Source organism: Aythya ferina (assembly GCF_964211825.1).
Source record: "Aythya ferina genome assembly, chromosome: 3".
NCBI lineage: Eukaryota > Metazoa > Chordata > Aves > Anseriformes > Anatidae > Aythya > Aythya ferina.
This window is the reverse complement of record NC_140298.1, coordinates 31,633,864-31,647,174: the sequence shown is the minus strand read 5'-3', so window position 1 is coordinate 31,647,174 and position 13,311 is coordinate 31,633,864. Positions and strand designations below refer to the sequence as shown.

At 39.5% G+C, this 13,311-nt stretch overlaps 1 protein-coding gene across 1 annotated transcript in view; it reads right to left on the bottom strand.

Moving 5' to 3' along the window:
- LOC311435014 (visual pigment-like receptor peropsin) overlaps window positions 1-13,311 on the bottom strand; it is a gene marked incomplete at its 5' end in the record, with an annotated part of 30,956 nt that overhangs the window by 8,988 nt on the left and 8,657 nt on the right. Inside the window, one exon of the mRNA XM_084515635.1 lies at window positions 13,060-13,265. Within this exon, the coding sequence (XP_084371761.1) occupies window positions 13,060-13,265 (206 nt within the window). The remainder of the gene's footprint in view (window positions 1-13,059; window positions 13,266-13,311) is intronic.

The following is a 13,311-nucleotide window of genomic DNA, read 5'->3' as shown; positions in this document are numbered from 1 at the left end:
TTATCGGAGGGAAGGCACATCATTATTCTAAGGGAACAAACTCCGTCTTTGTGTGAATGGGCACAATTCCCATGGAATTCAATTTATCCCAGAATCTGGGGCTTTAATCCAGGTTCAAAGCTGAGACCATGGCAGATTGTATAAATTAAATTGGGTGAAGGGTTAGGATAGGAAAGGGCGGCTTCATCGTTTTTCACTGGTGTTTTTTCTTGCCACCAACACCCTTATGCTGACTCTAAGTACTTTTTAAGGCCAATGTTTCCAGACCTATTTTAAATGCACACAATACTTGCTATTGCGACAAGCTAAATCCACCTACTCTCTCCTTACAATCAACTCATACTTGATGTATAAATGCAAACAAGGTTCACATCAGAAAACAGATGTCCTCAGCTACTTACTATAGGCTGCATTTGGCTGAATTTTACCCACTGTGTATTGTGGAGATGAGTGAAATACCTGGATACAAGCACGTGCTCTCCATTTCATCATCCCTTTTGATGCAAACAGCTGTCACTTCTCCATGTGCTCTAACAATGCTTCATATAGGCAGAAAACAGCATGGCTGAGGGCTACTGAGAAACCACACTTAAGCGTTAAGCTTAACCAATTGCTCCAGTTATTAGATTAGAAAGGAAGTAGTGTTTCAGCAGCGAGGCAAAGAAACACTTTGAAATTAATTTTAAAGGGCTATGAGATTTAACACTTCAGTAGTAGGACAAACTTTGGAGTGTGTATCCATTAGCCCTTCTATGCTGAAACCAGGTGGGTTTTTCTGAGTTACATCACGTTATGTTTTGCTACCTGCAGGCATGACCACAGCTCTTCCATTCCCCCATTCCCTCACATCACAGCTAAGAGACAATTACATTGAGTCCTCAGTTGGAATAGCCCTTGGGCATGTTTACAAGGGAGGAAAGTGGGTTTAGAAATATACTTCTTCCCCTTTACTATTTAAGATGAAGCTCCATCACCATAAGAAAGAACAAGCCAAAATATTTTCTTGCTATTCCACAAAAGCATTTCAGCGCATCAGAATACTGTTGCTTCTGTTAGTGTGGGGCTACAATCAGAGATTTGAGCAGGGCCACACAGTCACTGTGTCCAAACCAGCAGCAGCATCCCACAGGCGGCTGTGCTGCACGACTGGGACACAGCCAACAAGGTAAAGGGGCAAGGAGGAGAGGGAGCTCAGGGGATGACAAGAGAGCTGGGATGAAACAAATAAAGGAGGTAAATGAGATGGCTCTCAAGCTGCAGAGCAGCCCGTGCAGAGGCCATGGCATCTGGAAGATTGAAATAAGAGAGAACATTGCAGCAACGTTAGGGCTGCTTTGGGAGCAGGATCCTCAAACCAGTGTTATCCCTGCCAAACTTCTCTAAAGATACAAGGGATGAGCAAGCTCTTGAGACAGCAAGCATATACAACTGGATACGGAAGAAAGACCTCTGCTCCTAAACAGACAACGCTGACTGCAGGTAGCAAGCAGAGTGACTACCCAATGTAGTTAGCAACAGAAAAGCTACTCTAGCATAGTCCTGATTTTTGCAGCCACAGCTTTTACTACCTGTAAGTAACAAAAAAAAACCAAAAACAAACAAACAAACAAAAAAAGTATTTGCAACTTTCTGCTAGCTTAAAGATGCACAGCCAAGGAAACACTTGACTAACCATTTCCTTATAAATAGCTGTACTTACTCAGAAAGAGCAATGGTTTTCTCCTTCTCGGGTTCTGTTTTTCCTTTTCATTTATTCTACCCCCAGCTATCTCCCTCCTGCATAGTCACATTTCCTCCATTTTTGTGTAATGCAATCTTGTCCTTCCTATTATGACTGAATACCAACAGTGTTGATAGGTAACAATGAATTCCAATAGAAACACAAAATTGACCATATAGTAATTTTGACCCACCACCTTTCCTTTTTACCTATTAAGAAATAAAAGTAAATTAGCAGTTTTAAAAGTTTTTTTCTCAGTGCCATACCAATATTGCTCCTTTGGCTGTGTAGATATTCACAGAACTTTCTCATTATCTTTATGTTGCCTGGAAGCTAAGGCACAACTGAAGAAAAGGCTTTTTTTTTTTCTTCCTTTTTTTTTTTTTTTTTTTTTCTCTGCTTTGTACTTATTTTAAATCTCACTAATGTTCTTGGTATACTATTTACAAGCCACAAGACATAAAGCTCCTACTGCATGCAAATTTGTTTCTTAAGTTTTCCTTCACCACAGGGAGAGTCAGAAATCCCCAGTGTACCATCAAATTTTTAGCTATGAGCACCCGAGTTTTACTACCTTTATTACTTATGTATCCCTAATGACTTCATAAGGATTGTCTTCATTTACAGCAGACAAAGAAAAATATAGCCTATTATTGGATTAATCAAGGTTTAATGGCACAAAAGCAGATTGCCAGAGTAGCTATTACATTTCAGTTAGGCTGAAACATAGATCTCAACAGCCAGGATGGCTGCATCACTCCCTCCTCTGGCCAGCTGGTGAATCTATTGCAATTCCCTGAAGCGCATTACTTCCCTTCAGAACCACAGTGCCTCTTCTATTAAATATGAGATAATGAATATGTAAATAAAAAGATAAACTTTTAACAGAGATTATTTTTCCGCTGCCTATAGTAAAATTGATCACAATATCATCTCTCAGAATAATTTAATAAGTACAAATCAGATTATTCCCTTATCATAATGTAAGTAGATATTGGCAATAAACCTCCCTTTTGTCAAAAGACCAAAAAATAAAAAAATAAAATAAAATCATCTAATCAATTTTCAAGAAATACATTCATAAAAAACCAAACAAAAACAGTGAGTTCTCTTAAAACAGAGAACGTTTTAAAGTTTAACAAGTTCTCAGAGTTTTCAGTGTGAGAAAATATTCCACTCACATCTAATTATTCTCAACATTATTCTCCCATCTCTCCAATACTTCAGTAATATGCCACTGAACTATTTTGCCTTATAGTGAATCTTCTGTCAAATGGAAGAACTACCAAAGTTTGTGATCAAAAGCAGTCTTCACAGTAGACTGCTTAAAACTCCCAATGTGTAGTGTTCCTAAAGTGCTCAAACTGCTTTGGTAAAATTTAGTGTAATAAAGTAAAAAAGATTTATAATCTACCACAGTCTCAACAGTGTCTTCCGCTCGCACCACATTGCTGTGCTTCAAAGGTAGCCCTGTTCAGAGGTGATTGCATTAATCCAAGCTATTAGAGGTCTCTGACACCAACAACATTTAATTTTCTAATAGGAGATGAGAACTGATACCCAACAGGATTATACAGTTTAAACCATCAGGTGTTCGGTATTTTGTGTTCACCAGGTAATTAAACCTTTCTGTTTACTGCATATATATTAAAGATAGGAAAACATGAATCCAATATTTAGGCTATAAATTATATATAAAGATATAATTGTATTAACTACACTAGATAGTTGAATGTACAGTTGGTGCAAGCTATTAATATATGCAGTATTAATATATGCAGATCAGGTTTTGGCTTTGATAATATTAGGGAATTCAGAATAAGTCTACTTGCTTGTAGTTATTTTAGATTTATATACTGGCTTAATGAGATTCAACTTTTACTTTTGGGTGGCTTTGAGTTATTAGTTGTAGCCCTCTCAAGTCACAATTTATACTCATGGTATTATGCCTGTACAAATGTGTATGGTTATGAAGGTAACAACTACAGCAAGAACACGTAATTTAACAAAGTCAAATTTCTTTCAGAATTTCCTTACAGAACTTCATTGGATTATAATCTTACTGCAAGTACCACATGTGCACATGCCTGTGAGCACCTCCTTTCTGGCTCTGGGTTGATGCTGTGGGACCATGACAGGTTTCATGCCTCTCCCATCCATCCATAAAGAATGAATGGGGAGGAAGAGACAAAGCACATATCTCATACCACCTAGATCCAGAAACAGTGGGAAAATTCCCATCTTCAGGTTAAATGCTGCATTACTATTATATTTCTGTGGCTTACTGCACAGGGAAATTCAGAAGCACTAGATAAGAAACTGTCCTCTGGGAACCTCCACGCTATGCTGTGTAAAAGTCAGTGGGCTTGAGCCAAAACTCCTCTCCACTTTGGAGATGTTAAGTCAAAGGCTGCTTCTGTTATTTAACAATAAAGGCTGTTTATTGTTAGCAGCACCATTACTATAAATAAACAAATACATAAGCAGATAAAAGAAAACAGCCTCATGAGTCACCTATCTTATCTTTACATTTCCATGGAAAGCAATGCTTGACTTTATGACCTATGGTGATCCTACCCCAATAACTGAGGTCATTTAATGTCAGGTTAAGTCAAAGTTTAATTTTCAAAGTGAAGAAGTACCAGCTTTGCCTTTTCAAAAGGTCATGGTAAATGTTCATGTAGGCTTACACAACTCTCAAGGGAAGAAGAGGTCTTACAGCCTATTTACAGACCCTGCCAGGACAGCCCAAAGATTACAAGTAACCATCCAAGTTCTCCAAGGTAGCCCAGGGACAACCTGGAAGGAAGTGCACAAGATATTCTTGGGAGTTATGTGGAAGGCCAACAGGTGCAACATCATCCTATCCTGCACATACAGTGATGTGAAAATATTGGATGCCATACAAAGCCCACTGCAAACAATGGTCCTCTTGTCATTGATCCAGTCAGCAAAGGGTCAAAGACAGGACCTGAGCAGGAATTGCTTTCTACACATTAGTGGTTTATTGACTTTATGTACTTAGAGTATTGCGTTCAGCTATGGGAGCTCCAGCATTGGACCTGTTGGAGTGAGTCCAGAGGAGGGCCATCAGGAGGATTGGAGGGCTGGAGCACCTCTCCTATGAGGACAGGCTGAGGGAGTTGGAGAGGACAGTTGTTCAGCCTGGGGAAGAGAAAGCTTTTACAAAGATAACATTTAGTCTTTCAGGAACACACATCAACACTGAAGAATGATGAAAACTACTAATCTCAACGTAAGAAAGTGGAAAAAAGGAAAGGATGTTTCAAAGCTCTCCAGGAGGAAAGACTGCTCCAGGAATAAGAATTTAGGCTTTGGAATTCCCATTTCTATATGATCACTGTCCAATGAGTCCTCTTTCCAGGCAGCACTGTGATTTGATGCAGTACCTAGGTGACACAGGAGGGGCTGCATAAGTCCTGTTAAACAATGAAACCAATAGTTTGAGTAGTCACAATTTTTCAAGTACCAAATATATATCTTCCTTAATTTGTCACAATTGGCTGCAGAAATAATCATTTACAGAAAAATGAGAGAGATTTCATCATTAATGGAAACTGGCATAACTTCCCTGCAGTCACATTAGTTACACTGAAATGATCTACTGTGTTGCTAATGATTCTGTTTGTGCAAAGGCACAGTTTTTTCTCCCTTCCCTGCAGACAAAGTATTTTTTTCATTAAAATTTAGCTCACAGATGTCTATGTGAGCTGCTTTTACCTTATTGACTACAATGTATATACTCTTCAGATTATATCAAGGCAGACCAGGAATAAATAAGTAGGGAAGATTACTATCTTTGCCTGTCCCCCTTTTGCCCCCCTCGAGTATTCAAATCCATTATGCAAGGAAAAAATGTCCATGAGGTAATATTCTTGTATTCATAATATTTCAAATATAAAGATTGTTCAGAGAAACATATCTGGGTGAGGAAGAGGCTTTACGTAGCACAGTACAGCCAAAGTAAAGGGCACCAATTTTTGAATTTGCTTTATAAATCAGTCTCTACACCCCACCTTTCAGAGTGGATCAGTGTGTTAGGGTGAGCTGAATACAGAGCTAATGTTACACAGCTTTTCTTCAGCACCTTTAACACCTGTTTTATCTCTTAATGCTCTTAGTGCCAGTTCCATGATTTGACTTTGGGTTATTTTCATCTCACTGAAATGTCAGGAATGGTAAGGTATATATAAATAAAATCCCAGCAATATCACACCACAGCACTATGCTAAGATATTCAGTAACTATTTTTCACTCAATTTTTACATTTGTTTTAATTTCTGTTATATTTTATAGTTAGATAGCTGATTACTTATCAACTAAGCAGACATTAGGCCACACGCCTGTGCCATTATGATTTGAGAAAACAATCTGTTTTCTTCTGTCCAAGCTTCAGTCCTAGAGCTCTTGGACGCTGGGATACAATGATCTTGCAAGATTTTTACACCAAGCAAATCTGTGCTTGCTCTGTCTGTGGTTGTGAAATCTCTGCCAAATCTAGTCTGCTCCAGAAAGCCATGCTGAGGATGAAGGTACTCCTATAGCATGTGTTCTGGCTCCACTGTGCACAAACAGCAGTGAACTCAAGGAACTGAAGACAGTTCCCTAATGTTTTCTTCAGTAATCTCTCAAGTACCAGGAGATGAAAGGAAGCCTGTGAGCTTTCATTTTGGTCCTTTCCATCTGCCATTGCGTTTACCTCATGCTGACTGCTGAGCTACCACTGGACATTCATTCCACCCAGAAGGTGAAGGAATACCACACCATGTGCAGTAATACATTAACACCATCTTGACTTTTACATGTAAAACATGTAAAAATCACAAACTGAGTTAACAGAGTCAATAATCTAGCTAAGCCAATAGATTGGTTGGTTATACTGGTTATATTAAATGGACAGAAATCTAAGCACTTCAAATCTGCTCTATTTACAAAAGAACATAAATGTCTTCAGGGTTTTTGATTTATCAGATTATTTGCAGAACATGTTGTTAAAACAAAAAGATATTAATCTTCTATTTTCCCCTCAGAAAAGATTTAGTAACATTTTACAATCATTGTGTAGGAAAAAAAGATAAATGTATGTTCTGAGAAAGCAAATGCCATCAATAAAATATAAAATAATTTATTCAAGATTGTAAGTCCTTGCTTCAAAACTTCAGAAAAGAGCCCATATATTTTCATGTTATTGATCTCAGAATTTCCTGTTTCAATTTTCCTTTCAGTGTTTCAGAACCCCACCTCCAACGTTTACAAAAGATGATCATTATTCCTTCTCAGAAATGTCAGATTAGATCTTTAAGCATTTAATCGCACCAAAAATGCTGGCCTTAAATGTCAGCAAGAGGCAGTGACTGGAAGCTGAGAGTATGGAAGGTGATAAGCAGCACGTGCTCAGTTTTGCAGGGCTGCGTGTCTGGTTGCTTACCTGGTGCAGGGGGAATTGTGCCTTAGAGCCTGGCTTCTAGACTGGACATGGCAAACAATGCTCCTAAAGTGGACGACAGCATTAGGTGAGGGGCATCACTCACCTCCCTTCTGATTTTCAATGTCTTATTCCAGGCTGCAGATCAGACTTGCTTGGGGTTCACTGTCCCTTTAACATGTAAGGCTTTCCAAAATTAAGCAATGTCACTGTGAAAAGCAGAGGGATTGCTGATCAAGTTTCTCTTTTTCCCCACTGAGAGTGCAGCAGAGCTGGATTCCCTTTCCTCCATTCAAAAGTGTTCAGACCCACATCCCTTGCCTGTGAATACAAGGCCCAAGACCATTTATTGTATGCCGATGCTCCATGGTCCTTAGAATGAGCAAAAGCCAGGGCCAAAGAAATAGGATGAGGCCCTGGGCAGGTTAGACAAGGCCTTGGGCAATGTGATTTAGTGGGTGGCATCCCTGCTGACAGCAAGGGGGCTGGAACTAGATGGTCTTTAAGGTTGCTTCCAACCCAAGATGTTCTATGACTCTGTGATTCTACAAAAAAAACAAAACAAAACAAAAACAAAACAAAACACACCTATATTCTCACACAAACATAAGAAATGAGATGAATCAATTAGTGACTGCAAATAGTTGGCAAGTGTTGCAATAGTTGGCAAAATACCAGGATTATGAAGCATTTCAAATTCTAGGGCTCCCCACAGCCCATCCTCAGTATCTGACATGACTACAATGCACTTATGTGAATCAGATAGGTTACAACCCTTTGCCTTTATATAGAAGCTCCCTGAAGCCCACATCTTTTGTATCGAGCACATAATTGGCAGATACAAGAAGTTGTTTCTGTTAGTTGAGTTAAAAAGTTTAGAAGAAACAGTGATGTTTACATGCAGAGAATTAACATAGCTTTACTCCCCACAAGCAAGTAGGCTTGCATTGCAATGTTATTTGCAGGTTTCATAGCAACTTCTAATTCAGCAGAACATATGAACAAAAAGCATATGGAAAGGACAAAAATATATCTTGAGGTAGCTTTTAACTAGGAATATGGTAAATGGGGGAACAGATGGCTCTTGGTTGCTGACTTATATTCACTGACCTGAACTTTACTAGATGAGCTGGTTTACTTGCTGATAATTTTACCAGAGGGGGAAGAAAAAAAAAAAAAAAAAAAAAAAAGGACTATGCTAGAGACTGACTGTCCTCCCTCTGTCCAGAACAGGACTAAGACACAGGGTTACAGCAGGGAAGGGATAAACGAGAAGTGAAAAGAACACAAAAGCCACCCTTGGAAAATCATATCTATACAGAGCATTCAGTGGGAGCAGTATTTGTATACAGACTGTCCTGGTTTCAGTTAGAACAGAATTAATTTTCTTCCTAGTAGCTGGTGGAATGCTGTGTTTTGGCTTAGGATGAGAAGAGTGCTGATAACACCCCGATGTTTTAATTGTTGCAGAGCAGTGCTTATACCAAGCCAAGGACATCTCAGCCTTTTGCTCTGTCCTGCCAACAGGCAGGCTGGGGGTGCAGTAAGAGCTGGGAGGGGACAGACCCAGGACAGGTGACCCAAACTAGCCAAAGGGGTATTCCATACCATCTGACGTCATGCTAAACAATATATAGGGGTGGCTAGCCGGGGGGAGGGGGCCGGACTGCTCGGGGTTAGGCTGGGCATCGGTCAGGGGGTGGTGAGCAATTGCATTGTGCATCACTTGTTTGTACATATTATTATTACTTTCCTATTATCACCATTGTAACATTATTATTATTATTATTGTTATTATTATTTTGTTATTATTATTTTCCTGTCTTATTAAACTGTCTTTATCTCAACTCACGGGCTTCACTTTCCATTTCTCTCCCCTGTCCCAGAGAGGGAGGGGGGAGGGTGAGCGAACGGCTGCGTGGTATTTAGCTGCCAGCCGGGTTAAACCACGACACAGACCTACCATGTAACCTCATTCTTGACAGCAAAGCTCTGTCAAACCTCCAGAAAAGAAAAGTAATATCTGTCATGAGGAAGAGTAGTAGTGTTGCTTCCGTACAGAGGGGGAGAGCAGGGAGCACACGCATCTGTCCTGTTCAGCATGCATGCAACAAGGTGGTCCTTTTATCTAGAGGTACTTCTTTTGTTACATGGGGCTTTTTCCCAGACAACATTGTTCTAGAGGAGAAGTATCTGTATGTCTCCTCCCCACTCCCCCTACCTGGGACAGCCAAGCATGGTGAACCTTACCTTTTGAAAAATATCACCGAAAGGCACTGAAGAAGGCCCAAGGCAGAGGAAGGGAAAATAGCTATGTGGATTAAGTGAGGTGAGCTCATGAAATTTCTTCATAAACAGAAATGACAGGCTAGCTTGGAAAAATAAATTTTCCCTAAGTATACCTGACAGCAGAAGCTGACTGATCAAACAGGAGCAAATGTTTAATGAAATGGACAAGGACAGAAAGCCAAAGTGAGGCTATCCTTGGGACCCAGCAAAATGAACCAAGTTATGGAAAACACGTGAGTCATGCTGAAGAAACAGCCTTGATGTGTGTAGCAGTCCAGATTGTGACCCTAGCTACTTACAGAGGAGCTTAAGTGAGAACAGGGGACCAAGAGACACACACTTGTGACAGAAAGCTGTGACAGAAAGCATGACTTCACCTTCCTGTCACCGAGGCCCCCACTCCCCGGCTTCCAGATGCAAGACCCGTTCTGGTCAGGCTATAAATGTATCACACCATATAAACAGCAAAAAACAAGCCATCAAAACCCTACTGCTGTTCAGTGATGAGCATTTTCATAATGAGCTTTGTGCTGGCTGTCTGCATATGCACAGAAGTGTACAAATCTTTTTTAACACAGAGAAGCTTCCCGCAATTTCAGTACAATATTCTTCTTAAAAACCTGAAGATCATAGAATCATAGAATAGTTTGGGTAGAATGGCTCTGAAAGATCCCCTGGTTCTAACCCCCTGCCATGGGCAGGGACACCTCCCACCAGACCAAGCTGCCCAAAGCCCCATTCAGCCTGGACTTGAGCACTTTCAGGGATGGGGCATCCACAGCTTCTCTGTGTGACCTGTGCCAGGGTCTCAGCACCCTCTGAGTAAAGAATTTCTTTCTTATATCCAATTTAAATCTCTTCTCTTACAGTTTAAAACCATGACGCCTTGTCCTACCACTGCACTCCCTGACAGAGTCCCTCCCCAGCTTTCCTGTAGGCCCCCTTTAGGCACTGGAAGGCCACTGTAAGGTCTCCCCAAAGCCTTCTTTTCTCCAGGCTGAACATCCCCAACTCCCTCAGCCTGTCCTCATAGGACAGGTGCTCTAGGCCTCCAATCGTCCTCATGGCTTTCCTCTGGACTTACTCCAGATGCTCCATCTCCTTCTTATAATAGGGGCCCCAGAACTTCACACCGTGCTCTAGGTGGGGTCTCACAGATAGCCACAGTACTTTTACAAATTATGAACCATCTTAACAAATATTACTTTTTCATCACTGGCTTCTGTTTTGCCAAACTTAATAATCAAGAAGATGGATGCCAGGGTTTAAACTTGTTTTTGTGACCCTCAAGACAGAATAAAATCTTGATGGAAACAGGAATCCTACCTGTTGTTGAATATATCCTGGTTTTCACTCAGCAAGTCACAGACAGTTCATTGGTAGTAAAAACTGGGAAACCAGAAAGGTCATTTAATGCTACCTCTTTCAACCAGCTGGGCTGTAAATTTTCTGATATGCCACAGACCTCAGTTCAGGATTTCAGCCTAAGTGGTTTACCCTGTCTGACAGATGAGGTCTGTGGCAAAGCTGGAATGGAACCCAGAGATCCAGATTTCACCTTTCATTCCCTAACCATAGCACCAACCTTTCTTAAAACATGTGGAAAAATGGGATTCTGTTTTATTCTAAATTTGGGTGTGACTTTTACAATTCATAGGTATGTCTTTGTTTATCTGGTGAACTGAAAAGCTTCCATTAATAAAGAAAATTAAAAGGTTTTCTGGAAGCTTATCCTCAACAGACCTTAAATTCCAATTGTAGATTTTCTCAATTTTCTCATTAGAGAAATAATGGGATTTTACTGAGGAAATAATTAGCTTCATTTTGATAAAACCTTGTCTGCCAAATGGGTATAGACACATATTTTGAGTAAGAAAACTTTGTTTTATTTTTATTTTTTTTTTAAATGAAGCTACAGCTCTTAGGTTAATCAGTGTTCTGCAGAAAAATCGTATTCTCTGGGTAAGCAGACACAAGCTGTAAAAATTCTCTTTGCTGTGTTACACAGTAGTTCAACCTCCTCTTTAAATAAAAATAAATAAATAAATAAAGCAAGAAAAGAGGATTATTTCTCTCTCTCTTTTCCTTCATCATGATCTTACTTTATACCTTGCTGTAGGCTATCCTGTCATTTTCAGATTTTCAGATTTTTGATTCCTTCATGAAGCAGACATTCACATTAAATATATTTTCTCACAGATGTTACTGACAGCACCAGAGAGCCAGGCTTGTGCTTATTTATCTGTGGAACATATTTATATTCTGTCTATGAAGGTGTGCGTGTTTCAGAATTAGCAATAATAACATTTTTCAAATTTCCGGCAAAAAGTTGCCTCCAGGTTCAGGGATAAGTGTGCCATAAAGGGAAGTCACTCATTGTACCATAGACCCCAAATCCAGAAAGACTTTAGACATAACGTTGCAAGCGATTCAGCACAACTAGCTGCATGCTGTAATTAACGGCTATGCCCAAGTGCCATGCAGAAGCTTTGCTCTAAATGCCTTGTCAAGCAGGAGCCTAGGTTGCTTTGAGTTAAATGCTGAAGTGTCAACAACTGGGCTAGCTGCAAGAGAGCTGAAGAGAAGCAGAGCCTGCAGCTGTGCTTTCCAACATGAGTGTGAGCTATGACATGAAGCTAAGGAAAAACAAACAAACAAACAAAAAAAAACCAGTAAGAACTATTGTGAAGAGATAGAGCTAGATTCTCTGATGGCTCACATGGAGGGGAAGAAAAGCTTGTTACCTACAAAGAGCAAAGTACTCTCTGGTGGATACCAGAGAAGGAAAGAAGGGGAGAAGGAAAGCAATGTGCAAGGCTGCCTCCAAAAAATCAAATCCCTATCAACTCAGTCTTGTTTTCTTCGTTTAGATTAAATGTCTAAAATACCTTGCAAAACACAAGTCCAAGTCCCATAATACTCTGCAGATGCACTTCTGATTCAAGTAAGAAAAGAAAAAAGGATATAAAGCAGATAATAAGAGGTAAATATAGATAAGAAAAAATGCTATAAGCATCCTTTTATCACTATGGAAAAAAAAATCAACCAAAACAAGAAACCACTTTGTTATTGTTTTCCTGTAAAACCAAGATTAAATGACTCTGGAAAGTGCAATTTTAGACTAACTCACTAGTAAATCTTCTCTATGGTATATGTGGATTGAACTGATCAGTGCTGGTCTCCTCAAGTGACCACAAGAACATAGAATAAAACTGTAAACACACTATAGCAAAGGACATCTTTTGTGCAATAATTGTGAAACTTTCATTATACAAACCTTCTCTAAGGTTTCTAGACCCTCTTCTACAAAGCAAATTATGAATTTCAAGCATACAGAATCCTCCTGTAGGAAGGACAGCATTTAAATGTAGCATCAGTCAGCGTGTTGGATATGTTTATTTTTTGTGGTAGGAAAAATCACTGAAAATATGTCAAAAGCTGATCAATCACATGGATTTATGGATGTAGCAAAAGAGACAACTGTCCTTTTGGAAGGTTAGTCAGTACTTCTTTTCACCTTTTTGGTCCTGCTTTGTTATTTATACACAGTATGTACACAAATAGCTACACTTATTTTGTCTAATTGAGTATAATCCAGTCTTACCTGGCAAGTCCATATTGATGTGATAATGAATCCATCATCTCTGAAAACATTGAAGATTTCAATGATCCCCCGTGAATAACCAAACACAGAGATGCCAGCATCTGATATTGCCAAGTTAAATGTGAGGTAGTCAGTGGGCTGCAGAAGATGTCTTTGTTTATACAGGACAAAAATCACAATGCTATTTCCAAACCAAGACAGCCAACCTGAAAAAAAAAATAAATTAATGAAATCTAAAACCAAACAAAGCAA